The following is a 26,257-nucleotide window of genomic DNA, read 5'->3' on the forward strand; positions in this document are numbered from 1 at the left end:
GGGGCAATATTTTCTGAAAGTAAGAGTATGAATTAAAATTTCTCTCATAGAATAAGAATTTAAAAGCAGAAAGGTACCCTTAAAAAGAATCCAATCTCAACTCCCTAATTTCCTGGATAAAAAAACAAACAGAGGCCTAAGTGATTTGCTTATATAACTAAAGGCAAAGATGCTTCTAAACCCCTAAGTCTCCTACCTACCTAATTCAATGCTTCCCCCAGGATACCATGATACCTTTCTGCCATTTCAAACCAAATCAAACCATTGCAAAAAAAGAATTCAGTTGCCATTAAAAGTTAATAGGTATTGAAGAAAAGGAATTACAAAAAGACTGGCTTAAAGAGAAGAAATGAAAATAGGGAAAAATGGATACTTCTATAATGACATTCTAGTATGATCAGCATGTTCTCAAATAACTGACTCTGGGATTGGTTTACTTAATATTTTAAAGAATTATCTATGAAAATGGGTTAGAAAGTAAGTTTTCCTAGTTACAAGAGGCTCTCACACCAAATTTATCAACATAAAACAAAGGAATATCTCATAAGGTTTTTGAGTTGGCAGGAAAGTGGCAAATAATCTTCAGTTTGGTAAAGTATAAGCATCAACGTGGGTAAAAAAAAAACAAAACTGAAAATGAATGCCTATGTGAGCAAATTAGAGTTACACTCAAGCACTGGGACTCAAACCCAGACGACTTTAATCATCTATGAGGAAAAATAATTTGTACACAATTACAAACTCATGACTGTCATCAGCCCAGCTTGTGCATTGTGACAATTTAACAATCATTCAGATATTTAATGAGAAGCTACTTTTTGCTCAACACTATGGTGGGTAAAAACATTATCATGACTTTTTATAGATTCATGTATATGCAGAACACACAGGGTGAAACAGTGAAATGTTCAAGAGATAGACTAAATTTTTTTAAAAATTAGAACTTAAACATTTGTAAAGATGAAGATTGAGTGGCAGCAAGCTACAAAATCTATAAAGCCATTAAGAATATAGATAGGTGACCACAGACTTCCTTACCAAATCCTAGAATATAAGTAGAAGGAATGTCTTAAAGCTTGAAAGAGGAAGCTTTAGTTCAAATAAGAGAAATTATTACTTATATAAGCAAAGCCATGGTAAAAAACTTTCTACTTCTAAGAAGTTGAAAGTATAATTGGAAGCTGAAGAAATTTTTAATAAATATATTCAGGGTAAATATAAAATGCTGAATAGGATAGTTTAAAAAGTTCAGAGACATATTAAATTTGGTCATAATTTCTAGAGGCTGATATCACAAAGAACAAAACTGTTCCCCTGTCACATAGAGTTATTATCAAAAATAGAATCCTGGGTTGGCTGCATAGTGACATTTTTTTATGTTCATACCTGATGTCTTGGATGGCACATCTCCTATCTCTTTTCTTTCCCCATATTTTTAGAGAAGTCACCAGTAAAATGATAAATTCTCCATTTTCAATGCCAATAGCTACCATGTCCCCTTCAGGGCTGTAGCATACAGTACGGGCAGCATGACCCAAATTGACTTTATTTAGCATTTTCTACATGAGAACACAAAAAGTCACAGAGGATTCAAATTAGATAACATGTACAAATCAGTTTTCCCAAAGGGTTATCAACTACTCAATGCGATTTCCAAGAAAATAATTTTCTTAATTGTTAACACATGCACGATTGTTGTACCCATGCTTTCTCAATGATTTGTACTTACTCTATCAGCAATATCCCAGAGTCTTACTGTGCCATCTTCTGCAGCAGAAAGGAAAAAATCTCTTGAAGGATGTGTTGCTAGTCCCCAGATTGGTCCATCCATATGACCATTAACTAAAATGTTACACACTGCATTTTTCTCTCCTACTTCAATTATTTCAGCATTCTTAGTCCCAACTAGAATCTTTCCCTGAAACACAGGCAAAAATATTACATTTTCTTTTATATAATCTTGTCCTTTTTAATACAAAAATGACTACTGATTTACAATCAGGAGGATATGTGGCTTTGAATTCCCACCCCTGCCCACAGTTTTGAACAAATCACACTTTTATCTGGTTCTTCCTGTGACCAGAAGCAAATATTTGAAATACGGTTATGGCCATTGTGTACAGCATTTCTTTCTTTGATCAGCTAATTGGCTATTAGGCTATTTAACATGTTCTAACCAACTGAGCCATATGGCTTCTGAACCCAACGTTAATTAATATTGGAGTAAGCTCAAGAAAAAAAGCAAAGTTAATTATAGATAGATAAGGTGAGGATGATACCTTTCTACCTTGTGCAGTGATAAAAGGGTTCTACATATAGCTGCAGTATCAAAGATGGGAGAATAAAGGAAGTAGCAGAGAAGAAAGGGTAAATAAGTTAGTCTCTGTGACAAGTGCTAAATAGTGCAGCAATGGGTAAGAAAATTATAATAAAAATTACTCTCTAATCCCTGATATATAATCTAATAAATGTAAGTAAAAAAAAATCTTACTTTGCCTCTGCACACAGAGCGAACACAATCTGTAATTTGTCCTGTCTCTAGTCTGAAGGCACGGCATCGCCTCAGCTCCTGGTCCCAAAGCTTAACTGCTCCTCCTTCTTTGGACCTAAGTAAACAATAGCCCACATCCAAACAAGAGACTAAATATCAGTTATAACTAGATATAACTGTCTTAATTAAAATAAAAAGAATATGAAATGCACTCCTATTTCAAATCAAATTCCGCTGACATTTTAAAATCAGTCTCTGTCCAAAAAAAAAAAATCAATGTAAAAATAATTTCATTTTGAGTAATATCAGTTTTACAGTGACACATCCTTTTCTTCCATATTCTCAATATATAATAAATACTCATTTATCATTTATATCTTTAAAAATTCCAACCCAGATTATAAACATCAATATTAATAGTTCACATTTGTATAAAATATTCGTTTGCAAGGTACTTTTCTCATAACAACACTGTAAGGTAGGTAATGCAAATATCATCATCCTTTCTTTACAGACAGAAGAACTGAAGGACTATAAGGTGAAGTGAGTTGTCTAGAATCACACAATAACTGTCATTGCCAGGATCTGAATCAAGGTCTTTTGACTCCAAGTCTTAACACTTTCCCCACTAAACATTTACAGTTTAGTAAACTGTAGTGCACACCTACTTGTTGTATGGACAGTGAGTAGACCAGTTTGACAGTAATTAAAAATTCATGTCGAGAGTACAGGAATATGAAACTGAAAGTGAAGAAGGCCTGAAAGGAGTAGAAAGAGTGTAAGGGACTCAATTACATATCCTGATATTAGGAATATGCATAAAGGGACAGGGGAACTTTCCTAGGAAGGGTAAGGATATTTCTGAACCTCTGAGAATCAAAGCAGACCAAGGAAGCCTTCTAATTCTAAAGCTCTTAGCAACGAGATGTCCCCTTTTTGGACAGGACTACTACGCTGGCAGATCAGGGAAACACCATAAATATAGTTAAATTTTAAATTCTACAAAGCATCTGACAAAATTGCTTATGCTGTAAAACTAAAAAAATGTATTATAGCTTAATTAATTTGGAAGGCAATCTCTAGTGAAATACCCTAGCTATCTATCCCTTCCTTTTCACTTTATTTTTAGATGCAGAATAACTAAGAACAATGTTTTAAATTGACCTGAAAGTTATACATTGTAAAAAATGAAAATTCATTAAACAATTAAAATTTTTTTTATGAGATTGTAGTCATTCTTTTCATCAATGTCATTATCACATGTACTTCTTAAGTGCTTATTGTGTGCCAGGCACTGTGCTAAGTACTGTGGATATAGAGAAAGGCAAAAACATGGTCCCTGCCTTCAAAAAGTTCACATTTTAATGGAAGAACCACTATATAACATACTATGTAGAGCTAGGATCCAATTAATTCAAATTTGAATCAAACAAAATTCAATTTAGTGACTTAGCACTACAAAATACCAAGCCACATTTAATACTGTTAATGTAACGTGCTGAGGGTTTTAACCTGTTATATTGTCAGTCTGAACTTGCCTAATGTCATGTGTGGATGTTATGTACTGCCCTATATCATATCAACAGCTGTGTTATGGTTTTACAAAACCCTTAACAAAGTGAACAAAGGGAGAAACTTTAGATGGAAATACTGCTAGGACAAAAAAAAAGAGACCTCTTAGAGGTCTCTTTCCAAATTATTACATTAAATTATTACACTAAAATAAAAATTTGATGTTATTAAATGGCATGAATGTGGAATAAGATATAGGAATGCCTGAATTTAAGGTAAAAAATAATATAAAACATGCAGATGAAATTTTTAAAAAGGCAGACCCTGCCATAGCAAAGCTGAGCAGGAAGCCCTAGATGGTCTGAAACAGCAGCAGCACTGTGGATTCTCAAACATATCAGCCCAGGACAGGAGTCCAGTAGAACTGAGTTGAGAGAGAAGTACAGAACTCCATGTAACTGCAGCTGCCACTCCTGAGACCCACAGATTAAAAGTCTGTAAGTCACCTACTTGAACTTCCAGAAGCCAAGATAGCAGAATGATCAGTAAATGCTATGCCCCTCCCCTTGTTGACCTTGAAAACCCCAGAAAATATTTCCCCAGGAAAAATCCTGGAATAGTGGGATCAGCTAGTCTCTTAGCCTGCGAGACTATGAAAATTGCAAAGGGGTGGTCCCTTCTTGCTATGGCTGAAGGGGACAAGTGCAGGGTCCAGAGCTATCCCAGACAGCCCCACGTCAGTGAACCAGGAGGAGATCCTGAGCCTCAGGGGGGTGGAGCCCATAAGCACCAACACCAGGACCCCAGGCACAGCCAGGGAATTGGGAAGACACTATTGCAGACAGGATTCACAAACCACTGTGCCTGCCTGTGCTCTAGTTCAGGAGAGGAGACCTTGTGCAGCCAGACAACCCCTCCCCCACACCTCACACTGCACAGTGAGCTCCAGGGTAACTCAGGGAAACTCAGAAAGACTTCACCTGGCCTCTGCTTTGGCACACCAGCCAGCTCAGCACCAGGTAAGCTGCACTTTAGCTTCTAGCTCAAAGAACCAGACACCACAATACACAAAGCCTCAAGTTCTAAGAACAAGAACCATGGGACAGAGCCCCCTGTGCCCTAGAAGCAGAGATACACTTTAAAAGCTAGTAAAAAGGCAGACATCATGAGCAGGAAGCAAACTAGAAAAGAAAAGACCTTAGAATTTTACTATGGGGACAAGGACCAAAATATGAATACCAAAGAGATCAGCCTTGAGACTGTACTCCCATCTGAAATTTCAGAAGGGAATATGAACTGGTCTCAACTCCAAAAAGCATTCTTGGAAGTGCTCAAGAAGAATTTTAAAAGCCAAATTAGAGAAACAGGAAAAAAAAACAAAACTAGTGAATGATTTTTAAAGTATGAAAAAAGAAATCACGGAATAATTTAAAAGGAAATTGGACAAATGGAAATGGAAGTACAGAACCTAAATGGAGAAAATAACTCCTTACAAGGAACAATTGGGCAAATGGAAAAGGTGATACAAAAGTTAGCTGAAACAAGCAATCTATTAAAAATAAGAATTCGGCAAATAGAAGCTAATGGACACTGTGAGACATCAAGAATCAGTCAAACAAAATCTAAAGAATGAAAAAATATAAGAAAATGTAAAATATCTCATTGGAAAAAACAACTGACCTGGAAAATAGATCCAGGAGAGAAAAATCTAAGAATTACTGGTCTACCAGAAAGTCATGATTAAAAAAAGAGCCTGGACAATATCTTCCAAGAAATCATCAAGGAAAACTGCCAAGAGGTCCTAGATTCAGAGGGCAAAACAGTCATCAAAAGAATCCACCATTCATCTTCTGAAAGAGATCCCAAACTGAAAACACCAAGGAATATGGTTACCAAGTTCCAGAACTATCAAATGAAGGAGAAAATACTGTACACAGCCAGATAGAAAAAATTCAAACATCGAGAAACTACAGTCAGGATCACACAGGACCTTGCAGTTTCTACATTAAAAGATCAGAGGGATTGGAATATGATATTTTTTAAGGCAAAGGCACTGGGACTAGAATCAAGGACCAATTACTCAGCAAAACTGAACATAACATTTCAGGGAAAGAGATGGACATTGAATCAAATAAGGGATTTCCAGACCTTCCTGATGAAAAGGTCAGAGCTCAACAGAAAATTCAGTCTTCAAATACAAGCCTCAAGAAAAGCAGAAAAAGGTAAACAAGAGGAAAAAAAATTGTTATTCAATACAGGCAAACTTTACATCTCTGTAAGGGAAGATACTTGTTAATCTTTTTTTTAAAATTTAATTTATTTTTTTTTTAACGTTCTACAATCACTACCATAAAATTTAGATTTTAATCCCCTCACACCAACCCCCCAGTACCCTCCTCCCTCCCTAAGACGGCATACAATTCTATATAGGATCTACATATACTTTCCTATTGAATACATTTTCACTATAGTCATGCTATGTAGACGAACTAAAATAAATGGAAGAAATCATATAACAAATCAAAACATGATACACAAAAACTTACACATACACAAACATGATCTGCTACATTTTGTGAATGACTTCCATATTTCTTTCTCTGAGTGTGGAATGCATTTTGCCTTGAGAACCACCTTTGGGATTTTTTTTTTTTTATAAGAAGTTTTTGCGTTATTACGAAATTCCAAGTCTACCAGAAAAAACTCTCACACACTGTGGTCGTTGCTGTGCACAAAGTTCTCCTGGTTCTGCTCCTTTCACTCAGCATCAGCTCATATAAGTCCTTCCAGGCCTCTCTGAAGTCTTCTTGTTCATCATTTCTTATGGCACAATAGTACTCCATTACATTCATATACCATAATTTATTCAGCCATTCCCCAATTGATGGACATCCCCTTGACTTCCAGCTTTTGGCAACTACATAGAGTGCTGCTATAAATATTTTTGTACATGTGGGACCCTTTCCCATTTTTATGATCTCTTGGGGATATAGTCCTAGCAGCGATATTGCTGGGTCAAAGGGTATGCATATTTTTGTAGCCCTTTGGGCATAGTTCCAAATTGCTCTCCAGAATGGTTGGAGAATGGTTGGATGCACTCACAGCTCCACCATCAATGAATTAGTGTTCCAACTCTCCCACATCCTCTCCAGCATTTATCATTTTCTTGTTCTGTCATGTTTGCCAATCTTATAGGTGTGATGTGGTACCTCAGAGTTGTTTTGATTTGCATCTCTCTAATCAAAAGTGATTCAGAGCATTTTTTCATATGATTATAGATATCTTTAATTTCTTCCTCTGAAAATTGCCTGTTCATATCCTTTGACCATTTATCAACTGGGGAAGATACTTGTTAATCTTGAGAACTGTATATTAATTATGATATTTAAAAGAGATATACACAGATAGAGGGAGTGGGAATAAATTAAATGATGTGATGATGAAAATGTGATTTAAGGGTGTGAAGGAATTGTAACAGGAGATGTGAAAAGTAGGAGGCAGAAAATGGTAATCTACATCACAGAAAGAGGCACAAAGACATATTACAGTAGTGGGAAAGAGGGGAGGGAGATGAACACTGAGATTTACTCTCATCTGATTTAGTTCAAGGAGGGAGAAACAAATTCAGTTAAAGTATAGAAATCTAACTAGCTCTATAGGTAGTAGGCAGGGAAAAGGGAAAGAAAAGGGAGGGGAGGCTAAGAAGGAGGGAAGAAGTAGTAAGGGAAAAAGAGGAATAAAAGAGAGGGTGGGGCTGAAAGAAGGGAGGGAAGACTGAGGGTGATGGTCAAAAATCAAAACTTGTGGAGGGGATGGGAGAAAGGAGAACTAAAAGCATAAATGGGGGGAAATAGGATGGAAGGAAAGACACATAACTGAATATGAATGGGATAAACTTTTCCACAAAATGGAGGCGGATAGCAGAATGGATTAAAAACCATAATTCAGCAATATGTTGTTTACAAGAAACACATCTGAAATGGGAATACAGGGTAAAGGTAAAAGGTTGGAGCAGAATACATTATGCCTCAGCTTATGTAAAAAAAAAAAAAAGCAGGGGTTGCAATCCTAATCTCAAACAAAGCAAAAGCATAAACAGATATAATCAAAAGAGGTGAGGAAGGAAACTATATCCTGCTAAAAGGCACCACAGACAATGAAGCAATATCATTACTAAACATATAAACACCGGTATAGCATCCAAATTCTTAGAGGAGAAGTTAAGGCAGTTACAGGAAGAAATAGAGAGCAAAACTATATTAGTTGGGGACCTCAACTTTCCCCTCTCTGAATGTGATAAATCTAACCTCAAAATAAACAAGAAAAAAGTTAAGGAGGTGAGTAAAACTCAGGGTAAGGTAGATATGATAGATAATCTAATTCTAAAGAATGAGTGGGTGAAACAATAAATCATAGAAACAATCAGCAACTTCATTCAAGAAAATGACAATAACGAGACAACCTACCAAAACTTATGGGATACTGCAAAAGCAGTTCCCAGGGTATGTTTTATATCACTGAACACCCACATGAATAAAACAGAAAAAAGAGGAGATCAATGAATTGGGCATGCAAGTGAAAAGTCTAGAAAAAGAACAAATCGAAAATCCCCAAGTAAATACCAAATTAGATATACTGAAAACCAAAGCAGAGATTAACAAAACTGAAATTAAGAAAACTATTGAACTAATAAATAAAACTAAGAGTTGGTTTTATGAAAAAACCAAGAAAATTGATAAACCTTTGGTCAATTTGATTAAAAAAAGAAAGAAGAAAACCAAATTACCAATATGAAAAATGAAAAGGGTAATCACCTCCACAAGGAGGAAATTAAAACAGTAATTAGAAATTACTTTGCTCAACTGCATGCCCATAAATTTGACAATCTAAGTGAGATGGATGAATATTTAAAAAAAATGTAAATTGCCCAGATTAACAGAGGAGGAAGTTGAATACTTAAATAACCCCATCTCAGAAAAAGAAATTGAACAAGCCATCAAAGAACTCCCCAGGAAAAAAATCTCCAAGGCCAGATGGATTTACAAGTGAATTCTATCAAACATTAAAGAATGGTTAATTCCAATACTATATAGACTATTTGGGAAAACTGGTGAAGGAGTCCTACCAAATTCTTTTTATGATACAAATATGGTTCTGATACGTAAACCAGGGAGAGATAAAACAGAGAAAGAAAGCTGAAGACTCCTTTCTCTAATGAATATAGATGGAAAAATCTTTAAATAATATATTAGCAAAAAGATTACAGCAACTTATCATGAGACTAATACATTATGATCAGGTAGGATTTATACCAGGAATGCAGGGCTGGTTCAATATTAGGAAAACTATCAGCATTATTGATCACACCAACAACAAAACTAACAGAAATCACATGATTATCTCAATAGATGCAGAAAAAGGTTTTGATAAAATAATCAGCAGTATCTCCCTAAAACCATCAGCAAGCATTATATGCAATGGAGATAAGCTAGATGCATTCCCAATAAGATAAGGGGTGAAACAAGGATGTCCATTATCACCACTGTTATTCAATATGGTACTAGAAATGCTAGCTGTAGCAATAAGAGAAGAAAAAGAAATTGAAGGAATTAAAATAGGCAAAAAAGAAACTGTTATCACTCTTTGCAGATGATATGATCACATGCTTAGAGCATCCCAGAGAATCAAGTAAAAAACTACTTGAAATAATAAACAACTTTGGCAAGGTTGCAGGTTACAAAATAAACCCGCTTAAATCATCCGCATTTCCATATATTACTAACAAAGACCAACAGCAAGATGTAGAAAGAAAAATCCCATTTAAAACTATAGTAGATATTATAAAATATCTGGGAGTCTACCTGTGAAAACAATTCCAGGGACTATATTAACACAATTACAAAACACTTTTTGCACAAATAAACTCAGATCTAAGTAAGTGGAAAAACATCGGTTACTCATGGATAGGCTGAGCTAATATAATAAAAATGACAATTCTACCTAAATTAATTTACTTATTCAGTGCCATACCAATAATAAAACTATCAGACAATTATATTCTAGAGCTAGAAAAAATAATATCAAAATTCATCTGGAAGAACAAAAGGTCCAGAATATCAAAGGAACTAATGAAAAGAAATGCTAGGGAAGGTGGCCGAGCCTTACCCGATCTCAAATTCTATTATAAACAGCAATCATCAAAACCACTTGGTACTGGCTAAGAAAGAGAGGGATAGACTGGTGGAATAGGTTAGGTATATAAGACACAGTAAACAATGAATATAGCAGTCTGCTGTTTGATACACCCAAGGACCCCAGCTTCTGAAGTAAAAACTTACTGTTTGGCAAAAAATGCTGGGAAAACTGGATAACAGTGTGGTGGAAACTGGGTATAGACCAATGCCTGACACCGTACACAAGAATAAAGTCCAAATGGAGACATAACCTAGATATAAAGACTGATACTATAAACAAAGTAAGGGAGCAAAGAATAGTGTATTTGTCAGATTTATGGAGAATGGAGAAATTTTTGACCAAACAAGAGATAGAGAACATTATGAAGTGCAAAATGGATAATTCTGATTGCACTAAACTGAAAAGTTTTTGCACAAACAAGCCCAATGCAACCAAGATAAGGAGGGAAGCAGAAAACTGGGAAAGAATTTTTGCAACTAGTATCTATGATAAAAGCCTCATTTCTAAAATATACAGAGAACTGAGTCAAATGTACAAGAACACAAGTCATTCCCCAATTGATAAGTGGTCAAAGGGTATGAAGAGGCAGTTTTCAGAGAAAGAAATTAAAGCTATATATAATCATAAAAAAATGCTCTAATCACTATTGATTAGAGAGACGCAAATCAAAACAACTCTGAGGTACACCTATCAGACTGGCTAACATGAAAAAATAGGAAGATGATAAACGTTGGAGAAGATGTGGGAGAGTTGGAACACTAATTCATTGTTGGGGGAGCTGATCAAACCTTTCTGAAGAGCAATTTGAAATTATGCCCAAAGTGCTACAAAAATGTGCCTACCCTCTGACTCAGCAACAGTGCTTTTAGGACTGTATTCCAAAGAGATCATAAAGATGGGAAAAGGACCCACATGTTCAAAAATATTTATAACAGCTCTCTCTGTGGTGGCCAAGAACTGGAAATCGAGGGGATACTCATCAACTGGGGAATGGCTGAACAAGTTGTGGTATATGAATGTAATGGAATACTATTGTGCTATAAGAAATGATGAACAGGAAGACTTCAGAGAGACCTGGAAGTACTCATGAATATGATGCTGAGTGAAAGCAGAACCAGGAGAACTTTGTACACAGTAACAACCACAGTGTGCAAGGAATTTTTCTGGTAGCCTTAACTCTTTGCAGCAATGCAAGGACCTAAAAAATTCTCAATGGACTCTTGAGGTAAAATGCCTTCCACATTCAGAGAAAGAACTATGGAATTGGAAAGCAGAAGGAAGCAGACGATTTTCTCTTGTGTTATGTTTTGTTTTTCATGGTTTCTCCCATTCATTTTAATTCTTCTATGCAACATGACTAACGTGAAAATGTATTTAATAAGAATGTACATGTAAAACCCATAAAAGACTTCATGCTGTCTGAGGAGGGAGGAGCATGAGAGAAAGGAGGGGGAGAAAATTTAAGATTTATGGAGGTGATTGTAGAAAACTGAAAACAAATTAACTTTTTTAAAAAATAAGAATAAAAAAATAAAAAAGCAGTATTGCATTACCTTTTTGTGGCTTGTAACTAAAGGAATAGAAGGGTTTCAGTGATAGAAATGGAATATCTTTTAGCTATAGGAATTAAAATAAACAATGTATTCCTCTTGGCAGAGCAGCCATTAGGAAAAAGTTTCAAGTTTATTTAAGGCAAGGAAAGAAAAGGGAAATGAAGTAGCTAGAAAGGAAACTTCTACTGCAAGTGTTGGTTAGATCAATTTAAAAACTGAGTTTGGCAGAGCCAAGATGGTGGAGTAGGACAGACCTGCTCTGGTTCTCCCCCCACATCCCATAAAATATCTGTAAAAATTACTCTAAACAAATTCCAAAGCAGCAGAAGCCACAAAATGACCGAGTGAAATAGATTTCCAGCCCAAGACATCCTGGAAGGCTGACAGGAAAGGTCTATCACACCCGGCTCAGAGTACAGCTCAGTCCAGCGTGGGCCTTGCAGCACAGACAGGACTGGGGCAGGCTTCAGGATATGGAATCATGGGCAGCTTCTGTGGTTTCCAGATTTCTCAACCCACAAATGCCACAGAGAGCTTTAAAGGTCAGTAAGAAAGTTTAGACTTGGGTGACAGGGGAGTGCTTCCCATCACAGCCCTGGTCCCAGGGCAGAAGCCACTACTGCAGCAGCATACACTTTTGGAGCCCTTGGCCTAAAGTCCCTGGGGGAATCAAACAGCTGATCTGAATCTTAGTCCTAAACAGTAGTCCTGGGGTAAGGAGGAGCACTGGTGTGGCAGAGCTAAAGGGGGCTGTGGGGAGGAAATACTACTTGCAGTTCCAGGGCAGAAAAGGATGCTTGTGGTTGCTCACAGACCAGAGCACAGGCCAGGAGGGGAATAAACTCCTCTCCCTTGATTGTACCACTTTGGAGGAACTGAGAACTTACAGGTCCCTAGAAATATCTCAGAGAACAACTGCACAAAACCTCTGAAGCTTAGGGTAGTATACCTTCCACTTGACAAAGGACTCAAAAGTCAAGTAACTGGCTGGGAAAATGCCCCCAAAAGGGAAAAAAATAACACTACAGAAAGTTACTTTCTTCTATCCTTTCAGATGAGGAAGAGCAAAGCATACCACAAGACCTCTACATCCAAAGCATCCTGCAAAAAAATGAATTGATCTCAGGCCATGGGAGAGTTCAAAAAGGATATTGAAAATCAACTAAGAGAGATGGTGGAAAAATTGGGAAGAGGGATGGTGGAAAAATTGGGAAGAGAAATGACAGCAATGCAAGAAAATCATGAAAAGTGAGTCAAACAGTTTGCTTAAAGAGACCCAAAGAAATGCTGAAGAAAATAACACCTTTAAAAATAGACTAACCTAAATGGCAAAAGAGGCCCAAAAAGCCAATGAGAAGAAGAATGCTTTAAAAAGCAGAATTGGTCATATGGAAAAGGAGGTTCAAAAGCACACTGAAGAAAATAGTTCTTTAAAAGTTAGAATGGAGCAAATGGAAGCTAATGACTTTATGAGAAACCAAGAAATTATAAAACAAAACCAAAAGAATGAAAAAATAGAAGACAATATGAAATATCTCACTGTAAAAACAACTGACCTGGAAAACAGATCCAGGAGAGATAATTTAAAAATTACTGGTCTACCTGAAAAGCATGATCAAAAAAACAGCCTAGACATCATCTTGCAAAAAATTATCAAGGAAAACTGCCCTGATATTTTAGAACCAGAAGGTAAAATGAAAATAGAAAGAGTTCACCAATCACCTCCTGAAAGAGATCCCAAAAAGAAAACTCCTAGGAATATTGTAGCTAAATTCCAGAGTTCCCAGGTCAAGGAGAAAATGTTACAAGTAGATAGAAAGTAACAATTCAAGTATTGTGGAAATACAATCAGGATAACACAGGATTTAGCAGCTCTACACTAAGGGATCGAAGGGCTTGGAATGATATTCCAGAGGTCAAAGTTCCCCATCCCTGTACCAGAGTATATTTGATGACTTGAACAGAAGACAGTTCAATCTACATTGCTAACTATTTTAATGTTATAAATAAAATGTTACAATGTCGTAAATAAAATAATGATATTTTTGTCACATTGTTAGTATAGGCCTACTTTTAGGTTCCATATTCTTGCTCCCTGGTAGTCAACTGTGATGCTCATCTCCAATACAAGTATACACATTATTCCTTAATCCTACTCTTTAACTCTATGGAATCATCTAACCTCCTTTCTGTACCAGGCTTCACCAAGGGAAGCTGTAACTTAACCCTGGCCTATGTATCCACAGCAGCAGCTGTGTAATTATCACAGGAAATCTCCACCCCACCCCCAGTCTCCATAACTGCTATGCCCCTGTCCCTTACCCCATGGCACTACACTCTAAGGTGGTAATCAGTGATGATAAGTGAATGAAATCCCACATCTTCCCTATGCTCCCTTTTCATTTTAGGAGGGACAGAGTGAGCTGCACAGGGATTGGAGGGATTGCCATCTACACCACACATCTCATTCCATTCCATACCAACTCATTTTTGCTTCTGCAGACCTTTACCCACACCTGTGTTCTCCTCTGATCAGTAAATTTCTGTGTAGATATACAATTTCAGGTAGCTCCTAGTCCTTCATGCTCACTTCTCCATGGGCTCAACTCCTGAGTCTTGACCTTGTCCCTCAAAGGCATCCCTCCCCATCCATTACCAGCTAATTTTATGTGTGGTCTTCTCTCATTAGAATGTAAGCTTCTTCAGGTAGGGATTGTCTTTTTAAACTGTACTTGCATTCCCAGCACTTAGCAAGTACCTGGCACAAAGTAAGCACTTAATAAATACTTTATCTCTCTGTTATTATCTTTCCATCAAAAACCAGTTCTCTTCCAAATTTTCATATTCTGTGAAGGGTGGATATCACCATTCTTCTAATCACCCAGGTTCACAGTTCAGGTATCATCCTCAATTCTTCACTTTCACTCACTCCACACATAAAAGCAGTTGTCAAAAATGTGCTGTTCCTCTCTCCATAACATCTATATCCACTCCTTTCTCTCCAGTCACATAGCACCAGGCTCCCATCCCATCTTATTGGCATTATTAAAATGACCTCCCTGCTTCAAATCTCTCTCCACTTCAGTCTACTTTCCACACCAGCCAAGAAAATCTTTTTAAAGCACAAGACAACCATATCATACTCTCTCCCTAAAGGCCAGTGGCTTCTTATTACCTCTGGAATCAAATATAAACTCCTCTGTACGTCATTTAAAGCCCTTTATAAACTGGTCCCAAATTACCTGTCCAGTCTTTTTTTTAATACATTTTTCACCTTCTTGTACTCTACAGTCCAGCCAAACTTGGCTTCTTGTAGTTCCACACACTCACACAAGAAAAAAAAATCCAAACATGAATAGAAAATTAAGGTATTATATCAGTTATTAAGCAGATCTATCAAAAGTACAGATTTATTTTGAAAACTTTTTGCTAAGTTAGAATCAGAGACAATTGACTTTTGCTTATTATTTTTGAATAATGTATGATTATCTATAGACAAACATGGTTCTTGCTGAAAAGTTTTCATGTTCTCTAAAAGTCATGGACCAGTTATTATTTAATTGCTATATTGTACAGCCTGTAAAAAAGTATCTAAAAATTCATCTCTTTGGTTAGATATGTCAATCTAACTAATTGATTAATTAGTAAAAGTTATTATTTATGACTGCCTACCTGCTAAGAAATACACAGGGATTATAATAATGAAAAATATTCAATCACTGTTCTCAAGAGCAAAAAGGTTTTTTCTACTATAAACATTTTTCAAAATATTATTTTTTATCTTATACAACATTTTTCTATTTGCTTTATAATTTCAAAGTACATAAGTACAAGAGTATATGTATATAATTTATAAATAAATATAAACATATTGGAGTGTGGGTTAAAAAGTTCTTTACTGATAGAAATGCATGATTAAAAAGTTTGTACATCACTGGCTTACATCATCACAATCAGATCATGTAGATCTGAAAAATTTATCTCATACAAAATGATAACAGCAGACAATTATTAAGACATCTGAAGATATGTGTTCACTGGAGGATATTTCTCTGCAAATATTTATGTTAAGTATATGGAAAGAGTAGGTGTAGGAAGGAGCTTAATACTTATGGAAATGGATTATAGTTAAAATTATCATGACTCACATTATATAATACATGTCTCACTTAAAAAACTTTTTCCTTCAAACAAACTGCAAGATAAGTAGTATACTATTTCCATTTAACAGATGAAGACATTTTTTCTTGTGACTCAGAGTTTAAGGGCTTGCCCTGGGCCATCTTGCTAGTAAGAACGAACTGGGTATCTGAATTGTTATCTGAACACAGGCCTCTGAGTCCAATGCTTTGAAGATCTTACCTATTAACAGAGTTGCTACGGTTAAAATTAATTTATACTAGGGAAAAATTTGAAGAGATAATAAAGATAAGAAATGATGAACAGAAGTATGTGAGAAGAAAAAAGTAACGGTTTAAAAACATAAAATAGAGTGATTTATAAAGCTAAATAGGTGGCAACCTCATAAATACTCATACATATTCAAAAGAAGTTTCCATTTAGTTGATAATTCTAGTTAAAATTTCAAATAAGAAAAAAATAATACGTACGGTCTCTCTTTGCCACCTGTGACTATAAGCCCATCTCTAAGGGTTGTATACATTGCAAAGACAGGTCCATTATGAGCTTTGGCCACAACACGACATAGAACATGGTCCTTCCACACACAGACATCTCCACTGATGGTACCTGTAAATGTCAAGTTATTCTGAAAGGGGAAAAATACACTCATCAAAATATTCAAATGAGGAAAGTAATGGATGCAAGCAATTCTAATGTAAAACATATGACTTCTCAATGTAAACAATAATTAACTAGTTTATAAATTACTGATTGCCATCCTATCTCCCTACCCAACTGTCTCTTTTTTGTTGCCTGTTTGTTAGAATTTATTTCAGAGCATGAAAGTCTTGAAGAAATGGAGCAACAACTCAGTGTTGTTATTTTCAATAGTTTTGATAAAAGATATAATCAGAGAAATGATTAAAACTAATTGCTAAAATCATGCTTGAAGAATTTTCTGGATTTAGTTACCTTTGTCAACATTTTTACAGATCCGTGATTTTATCACAATGGGTTCTCCACAATGAAGTAAATCACAATCCCTCAATGCCTTAGTGAATAATCTTGAGTTGTGATAAAAAAAAAAAAACCACATGTTGACCCACTTCTTGTGAGCCTCAAATGAAATTATGATCAGTGCTTTGTAAACTTTGAAGTGCTATATAAATGTCAATTATTTTATTATGCATATTACATTTAGATTAGCCACCAAGAACTTAAGATAACAATAATAAGTAAATATTCCATTAATCAGTCACCCCAAATCACAAAGTTAAATTTTACTAATATATTTGAATCTTAACAGTTGATTAAAATGCCAAATTGTGTTCTAACACAAGCTAGAAGCTTACTGATGATCTATGAAAAGGATGAAATAAAGTAACTGCTCATCAGCATCATTCCTCTGTGTATAATAGCTGTTTCTCCTTTCCTTTTACATCTGTTTCTCTCTTTTCCTCTTATGGACAGGAGGAGGTACTGGGTCCAAAGCACATCTAATTTCATATGGAGATATAAGCAGTATGTCACCCTTTCCCTCATATAACTTCCCCCAAAACCTCAATGCATAAATCATGTCAGTTCCACATACTCTCTCTTTACAGTATAAAAGAAAAACTCCTTGGCCTGGTATTTTAGGTTCTCCACAGTCTAACTAAACCCTTCCAGATTTATTTCATACTTCTTTCCTTCACACATTCTACATTCTAGTCAGACCACTAGCTATTCTCTGATCCTACCCTGTCTTCTCCTGCCTTCATTTATTCACAGGCCTTTCCTCAGGAAGAGAAAGTATTTTTTATTATCTCTTCCCGTTGACATTCTCTTCCTTCAAGACCTAACTCAGTAGTGACCTATTTCCTTCATGAGGTCTTAACTTACCTCCCAGCTAAAAGCAAACTCGCTCTTATTGAAATTTTCTTAAGTGCACTGTATTTGCATCTCTCTTTTACCCTGGTCATATTCCAACTCATGCTTATTTCTTGTACGCATCTTATCTATTTCCTACGTGTGTATACGTATATGCATACAAGTACTATGTGTGGGTGTGCACATGCATATGGTAGCATAATCTCTTCCAGAGCAAGGATTATTTTTTATATTTGTATCCCCACACAAACTATAGTGACTTATACTAAATAAGGAAGCACTGAAATAAAACATTTGTTGAATTGATTAAAGGCTGCAAAAGCCACACTGTTGCTTTTCGTTATTAAAAAATGCTTAAAGCACAAACCTGAAACCTAAAAAGTAGAGGAAACCCAAAATTATAGTTTTTAAGTCACAAACTGTTTTGTAGGAGCACAGATATGGTTTGCTGCTCCTTAACACTTTTCAGGGATTTAGCAGATCTGGATGCCTCGTTGTTCTGAACTCCATTGTAATTTTAAGTAAGTCACTCATCTTCCATATGTGGAGATAAACACTCTGTGATTAATGGTGATATGTAAGAATGACAACCAAACATAATTCACATTTATAGGGTGCTCTAATGCCAAGAGCTTTTCTCACAATAAGCCGGTGCTACAGACACAGTTCAAGGACTCTTAAACACATTTTAAAGAGGAGGCAAAAGAAGCCCCTAAAGCATAAATGGCTTGGCCCTGCTCACCCAATTGAGTAAATAGATGAGGTGGGAAATGAAGGTCCTCTTGATTCAAAGTTAGTACTCTGCCCTGATACTTAAATAAGCTATTGTTACCTTTTCACCTACTAAGCTTCCTCCTCTTTGAGAATAGGAACATTAGGGAAAGAGTCAGGGAGATTTTATGAAAACACATAAGCATATTTTATGGTTAAGAGATTATATAAGCCAGTGTATAATAATAGTTCATTTGTCCAAATAAGGAAATTTAGGGAAATGCACTTAACATACAAAGCTACAAAGAATGGTTAAATTGATATGCACTCAAATACATACACATGCACACACTTTTTAAAAGCTCAGTTACGATACATACTGCTCCAAAAGCTACAGCTAGCATTGTCTGCATCCGGGCATCTTCTATTGTACTCAGCAGTCCTTTCTTACTAAGAAGAGCTCTTCCAGCTAAGGTCCAGAACCTGACATGTTTTACTCCTACTGAAACAAACTGAGTATCTGAATCTGGTCTGAATTCTGCCACGAAAATACGCTGGTTGTGGCCCACTCTGCTGGCAATTCTGGAACCTAGTAACAACAAACAAGAACAAAAGCTCTTTAATGGGATTAAGCTTAGAATCCTCAAATAAAACTGGTTGTTTTTAAAGCGTAATCGTATTTATTGATACTGTTTGCTTTATAACACATTTTTTCCTAAATCCATCTCCCTCTCACGCACAAACCATCCTTGGAAATGATGATTTAAAAAGAGGAAAAAAGGCAGCTAAATAAAGCTAAACAAACATATCTGCCAGGTCTGCCAGTGTATGTGATATTGCATGCCTGCAATAGTTTGTTTATGCACTATTCTCCAGGATGACGGTTCTTTGTCTTCATTATTATATAATCATTGTACATGTTGTTTTCCTGGTTCTGCTTTGGTTCATACACATCTTCCTATGCTTTTCGGGATTCCACATATTTGTCATTTTACTTATAGTAATATCTCACTACATTTATGTAACACAATTTGTGTGGCCATTTCTCATTGGGTATCCAATTTGTTTCCAATTCTTTGCTGTTACAAAAACAGCTGCTATGATTATTTTGAGGTATATGGAACCTTCATTTGTACCTAATGACCTCTTTGGAGTATGCCTAATGTCTAGTAGTGGGTACTTAGACATGCTAATCACTTTTGAAAAAGCAAAATTACAAACTGCTTTTAACAATGACTGGATTAATTTGTATCTCTACCAAAAATGTATGTCAACATGCCTGTCTTCCAGCAGACCCTCCAACATTGATTATTCCTGACTTTGCCAATCAGCTGACTGTGAGGAGAAACCTCAGAGATAAATTGATTATATTTCTTATTATTACCGATGTGCTTTCAGGTGGTTGATAATGATGTTCAATTCTTTTAAGAACTATTTTTTCATATGCTTTCGCCTCAAATATTGGAGAATGGTTTTTGGTTTCGTGTGTTTAAGTTAATTCTTTGTCAGATTCCTATCACAGGTTATCAGATTCTTACCAGAAATAGTATTGCAAAGAATTTTTTTTCTAACTGATGGTTTTTCATATTCTTGATGCATTGCAAAAGCATCTCAATTCTGTGAAATCATTTGTGTTTTATTTTTTGTGTTCTTTTATCTCTTGTTTGACAGCATTGTCTCATAACCATAGCTATGAAAAGTACCTGATCTTATTCTTGTCTCATCATTTTGTTTTTATCAATTAACCTTTCATTCAGGTTGCACAACCATTTTGAACTTATTGTGCTGTGTGGTGTAAAATGTTGGTTTAAAACTGATCTCTGTCAAATTGCTTTCCAGTTTTCCTAGTAGTTTTCATTGAATAAATCATTTCCCCCAAGTAATTTATATTCTTGGGTTACTGACTTGGAACATTTCTGATTTGTATTCAGCTTGTTCTAATGACCTATAATGACTATAATGACTAAGTTTTAAAGTAATCAAAACCTGTTCTAAGCCTAGTTTTCTTGTTGCCAGCCCCTACCAGTGTGCTTATACATGGCTCACTTAGCTGTAGGATTCTCAGTGTATCTTCTCAGATTTATTCTACCCATGATCTTCATTATTCAAACACGTAAGTTTTTGCAAAGCAAGTACTGCAACATTTTTGTTAAACCATGAAGCCTCTGTGCAGTTATATTTCACTTTACATCATAATGTTCCCCTAAGTTTTACATAAACAGACATTTAGTAAATTAAAACAACTTCCCCAATGACTTTTCAATTTTATTTCTATTGGCAGTTATTTTAAATACTTTATTCATCCCTACCCAATTTCTTTGGAGAATCAGTTATCCACAAACACATTACTGAAATGAATTATCTGACTAATCCTTTTGTAACATAAATAATTGCTTCATTGAATGGTAAGTCACGCTATTCTTCTTAAAATTATTTTCATAAAGGATAAGATTTTGGTTTACTGGATTTTCTTAAAATAATGCTGAAATAAATATACAGAGAATAGATACCATATGCATTGGTTATTTGTAACAAAATGGCAAATTATGAAATTAATATAAATACTTCACATAAAATTCATTCTGAATGGTATTCTCTATAAACATAACCTAAAAAGAAAAAAATTTTTTTTTTACCTTCTTGCCACTTCCAAATGGTTATGGTATGTTCTGGGTCCAGACCCACAGAAAGCAACAGTTTGCCAGTAGCACTAAAGCTGACAGAACACACGCCTTTTGAATGGTAACATCGTAATATAGACAAAGTTTGCTTGTTAATTGCATCCCAGATGTGTATAGAAGGAGCTGTAGCTAAACAGTAATAAGGAAACAAGTCTGTTATGGATTTGTTACAAATGCTATTTTAGTTTCTACAAATAGATGCAATCTCTGAAATAAGAAATAGTTAATGAAATTAAAGACAATATCTTATCTCTCTTAGCAATAATACAGAAACATTTACAGTTTAAAATACTTCAGAAAATAGCAAACATAACGTGAGGATACAAGATGTGTCAAAAGTTTTAGTGGTTTTAAACTTACAGTTAAAGGACACTGCTCAAGGTAATGTTTGTATGTATTTATTCAATATTTATTCAATTTGCACATTATAATATGGCTATTTACTTACATTTTACATTACATGGCAATTCTAAAACTTCTTAAACCCAAAACAAAATATATTCTTGGGATGGATATGACAGATAAGAGAAACTGAAAAGACTGACTAAAGGTAGGTTATGGCTATTGCACACTGTTGAATGCTGGCTATACTAAAGTATAGTCATGCTTTTTGGCTGCTCACTAGTTTTTCTTTTAAATATTTGTCCCCTGCGTTGGGCTATTACAATTTTTAAAAATAACTGTGCTTCTGAACACAATAACTATTTTTACACATTAAAAATATCCATTCTCCATGAATCTCCCCATTTGTAATATTCAAATGAATTCTGAAAAATACATCTAGTAGCTAATTTAACAATCCTAGAGTGATGAAATAAAATGAGCTTACAGATATAGAATAGACAGAAGGTGACCTCAGAGGGGAAGACATGAGCATGTAAAGTAATTAGGAAAAGACTCTTGGAGGAGGTAGCAATTAAGTTGTTTTGGGGGTTATTATTGTTGTTTTTGTAAAAAATACTCTTCACTCTATTTTAAAATATATTTTACTCATTACTCTTCCAAATTACTTTTCAGATTTAAACATAGATACCCATTTGTTCCCAACAAAGTTCCCAAAGGGTGATACTGCCCCCCCCCGGGGGGGGGCAGTGGAACAATCCAGTGAGGGGGGGCGGTAGTAGTCTCAGGTGCAATTGAGGAGCATTGAATAACAATAATGGGAGCATAAGGAAAGAAGATAAGAAAAATTTCAAAAACCATTTGTACATGTTTTATCTGTTGTGTAACAAGAGTTAAAGTGGTAGTGATTACATTATTTTCCAAAGAAACTCACAAAATGAGTTATAACTGATCAGGGGTCAAGTCTTAACAAGCGTTAGCAGGTGAGCATATCCGCGCATTGTCAGGAAGTACAACATGCACTGGCAGGAATATGTGCATGCAATGACTTGTTTACAAGATGATACTATAGCGGTTGCATGATACAATATTGTGTCATCAAAATTTCAATGCAGAAAAACCCACAAATTTACAATAAATTATTAAATTTAAGGTGTCATTTAAAAAAAATTTTATATATATTTCTTGAAATAACACAAATTTCAAAACAACTATTAAAGGGTTAAAAAAAGGAGATTTCCAGGGGGTGCACTGTGTCATTTTCTTTAAGGAGCAGTAGGTCAAATAAGTTTGGTAACTTCTGGACCAATTCACAGCTTCATCAACAATTAGTGTATTAATACAATTTTTTGTACCATAGACCCTTCAATACTTGTCATTTTTATTTGTTGTCAGCTTTGCTAGTCTGAAAGGTATAAAGTGGAACCTCAGTACTGTTTTCTCCTTTCTCTAATCATTAATATTTCATATGACTGTTGATAGACTGGATTTCTTCCTCAGAAAACTGCTTGTTCATATCCTTTAATCATTTGTCAATTGAGGAATGGCTTACACTTTTAAATTTGAATCAATTCCTTGTACATCCAATAAATTACATTCTGGGGGGCAATGTGTAACTAAATTGCATATCCTTTGACCCCAACTGATGCCACTACTAGATCAAAGAGATTAGTGAAAGAAGATGCACAAAAATATTTACAGTAGTTCTTTATGTGGTGGCAAGTAACTAAACGCTAAAGAGGGTGTTTATCAACTGTGGAATGGTTGAAAGATTATGATATATGAATGTGATTATGGCAAATGAATGTCATACTATTATGTTGTAAGGAAAGGTGACAGTGACTTTCAGAAAATCCTGAGAAGATTTGCATTAACTGATGAAAAAGGAAGTGAGCAGAAACAAGAGAGCACTTTATATAATAACAACATTGTAAAGACCACTCTGGAAGACTTAATAACTGTGGTCAATGCAAACAACTAACAATGACTCCAGTGGACTGTGGAAGAAGCATTCTCCCCATCTCCTGATAGAGGGGTGATGGACTCTGGGCACAGTTGGACCCGTTCAATGTAGAGAACTAGTCTTTCTTGATTACGAAAACTTGTTACAATGCTTTTGTTTTTCTTTTTAAATTATTCTCATAAAATTTTGCATAGAAGGTACATTTGAATAAATGAAAAAGCATTCAGTAGGCACTTAATGGGTGCCAAGCACGTAATATTTTAGTAATAAAAACACAAAGGAGAGTACCTTCCCTATAGGAGCTCACACTGATATTCTATGGGGAAGACAGCAAATGTTGTCAATGGGCACTCTAAAAAACTGCTAGTACCATGAGTGGGGCCCAGGGGAGGGGAGGGACACACTCCTTCCAGGAGAAGTGGCACTGCTTTGTTCAGGGTTCTAAGACTGGGGGCGGGGGAGATGAAGGGTACACACTGGCTATCAGACAGCTGTGAAGATACTTGAGAAGATCCAAAGGGCACAGAGAATGAAATAAAGTATAGCTGGAATCTGGCTGAAAGAGTGGGCCAGGTGAGGAGGTGGCATACAGACTGTTAGTAATGAGGGTAATAGGAGATTTCGGTTTCTATAACTTAGTGTGTTCTGAGAATACAGACCTCAGTGCCCTTCAAACTCTGTCCCTTCCAGCAGAGGGCTCTTCCTCTGTGAATACTTGGTACAACCCATCTCCTTTTCCCGTCTTTGCTTTCTTCAGTCTCATTTCTCCTTCTTCTGTAAGCACATCTGGGGCATGACTGTTCTGCTGTTCTTAAGGGGAAAAGGGCTCACTGTAAAAATATGGGCAGGGTTCCTTCACCCATCCTTTTCTCAATGCCTCATTATGGCATGGAATTGACTCTAGGTTCTTGAAAACTAATTCAGTGGGGAACAAGCTCTGGCCTCTTTTACCAACTAGAAAAGGTTCAAGAGAAGTCTTGGCAGCAGACTCTGTTACCTCGGGCTGAGCCTCACTAAGTTTGGAAATTGCCAATTAGCTGGCATTTTGGGGAATCTATTCTTTGGCCACACAAAATGGTCCTCAGGTGTGTGCCCCACCTTCACCTCTGCAGTGTTAAGGGAAGAGTGCCAGGAATAGGAGGGAGGATGCTGAGAATCACATAGTTTTCAGGTTATCTATAAACATTACCTTCACTGTTGGCACTCAAAGGGGGATTTCTGTGTAATTACCAATACCAAAACATGCTACTAAAGCAAGTGAATTATATTAGTTTTGAAATTCTTGTTATAAACAAAACCAAAAGACATTAATAATGTAAAACTACTAATAGCTCACATTTAAATGGTGCATTATTCAGGTTAGCTCATTTGATTTTCACAACCCTGTAATGTAGGCATTATTATAATTCTCATTTTACAGATGAAGAAACTGAGGTTCAAAGAGGTTAAATGATGTGCCTAAAGGCACGGATTAGTAAGTATCTGAGGCATCATTTGAACCCAAGTCTTTCTTACGAAAGTCTAGGACTCTTATCAATCATACCATGTTTTAAAGAAAGTTTGCAGTTTTCCTTGGAAAGGCAAGTAAGAGTTGGCAGAGTTAGCTTTATTGTGTTTCTAAAGGCAGAAAGAAACACTTTTGCATTAAATACTTGGTCATATTATGCTATTAATAAACTCATCAATACTCATGATAAGTATTTGCAAAAAAGGCCACTATGAAAATAACTGCAGTTTGTGTGTCATCATCCATTGCAGAGAATAAAGAGGTAGAGAAAATCAATGAAGAATCTGCTAAAATACTTCAGATTAGTTCAACATAAGCTTTCATATTTGGCAACCTCAATACAAAGGAAAGGATAGGTGAGGTTAGTAAAAAAGAATGTTAGAATATATGGCTTAGAATCGAAGACTTGTAGAATACACAATAGCCCATACCTATAGACCATGAATACTTTCTTTGAGAAAGGAATCAGAAAGCGGTGAACTGACTGATACAACATGAAACTGACTATATTTTAACAGAGAAGAAATAGATCATTCTTGATGTAGCTGTCTGTCCACTGTCAAATCAAATTTGTTAGAACAAAGATCAAAATTAATACAAAGTTAAAAGAATAAAAATCAGAAAATATATCACACATGATCCAAACTATTCATCCCAACATGTTCTATTCAGACAAGTTGTTGACAATAATCCGAAACAAAGGAAAGGATACTGATACTGAGTGCAACAATTTCAAATGAAGTTAAGCAATGTAAATCAATTGCCATAATGAGGAGGAGTCCAAGAGAATCTAAAATGACCTTATTCAGTGAACATTTAACTTATTTGCCTAGCAGAGAACAATGTTGGCTAAAAGCAACATTGTGTTAGAATATAATCTTGTTTTCAAAATCTTATGGATAAGAAATGGTGGAAGATTACGACTATTATTGCCTTATAAGAAAATAAGAAGCAGTGCAGGACAAAAGTAGTTTAAGAAAGCATAGCAAGAAACCCAACTAAAGTCTTGCAGTCATCCAGAAGGTATTTACATCTCTTCTATTAATTATATATTATTTAGTTTCAAAGACAGCAGAGGATAAAGCACAGCAAGCTGGTCTCAGAATCAGAAACAAATGAATTCAAGGTCCATATCTGACATATACTGGCTTTGTGACTTAACCTCTTAGTAATACAAACAACTCTCTTAGGACTGTAAGTTGTAGAGAAGGTGCTAACCTACATCAATAAAATGAGTTTCCTCATCTCAGAATTCCCTTTATCAGTGAAATCACAGTTCCAGTTTCTTATCCCTCCTCTCCTCCACCTCAG

General features: G+C 35.6%; 1 protein-coding gene across 11 annotated transcripts in view; it reads right to left on the reverse strand.

The window, feature by feature from the left end:
* The window catches only part of EML5 (EMAP like 5), a 211,038-nt gene that overhangs the window by 12,474 nt on the left and 172,307 nt on the right, over positions 1–26,257 (reverse strand). For 9 of the 11 annotated variants that reach the window (XM_072625213.1, XM_072625209.1, XM_072625212.1 and 6 more), the window contains 6 exons: positions 21,090–21,263; positions 18,834–19,042; positions 16,362–16,519; positions 2,492–2,606; positions 1,730–1,918; positions 1,387–1,559 (listed from right to left, as the gene is read on the reverse strand). In XM_072625213.1, coding sequence (XP_072481314.1) covers positions 1,387–1,559; positions 1,730–1,918; positions 2,492–2,606; positions 16,362–16,519; positions 18,834–19,042; positions 21,090–21,263 — 1,018 coding nt within the window. Of the gene's footprint in view, positions 1–1,386; positions 1,560–1,729; positions 1,919–2,491; positions 2,607–16,361; positions 16,520–18,833; positions 19,043–21,089; positions 21,264–26,257 lie in introns of those variants that run through there. The other 2 variants (XM_072625216.1, XM_072625220.1) reach the window with 2 other exon arrangements.

Source organism: Notamacropus eugenii, chromosome 7, assembly GCF_028372415.1.
Source record: "Notamacropus eugenii isolate mMacEug1 chromosome 7, mMacEug1.pri_v2, whole genome shotgun sequence".
NCBI classification, from domain to species: Eukaryota; Metazoa; Chordata; class Mammalia; order Diprotodontia; family Macropodidae; genus Notamacropus; species Notamacropus eugenii.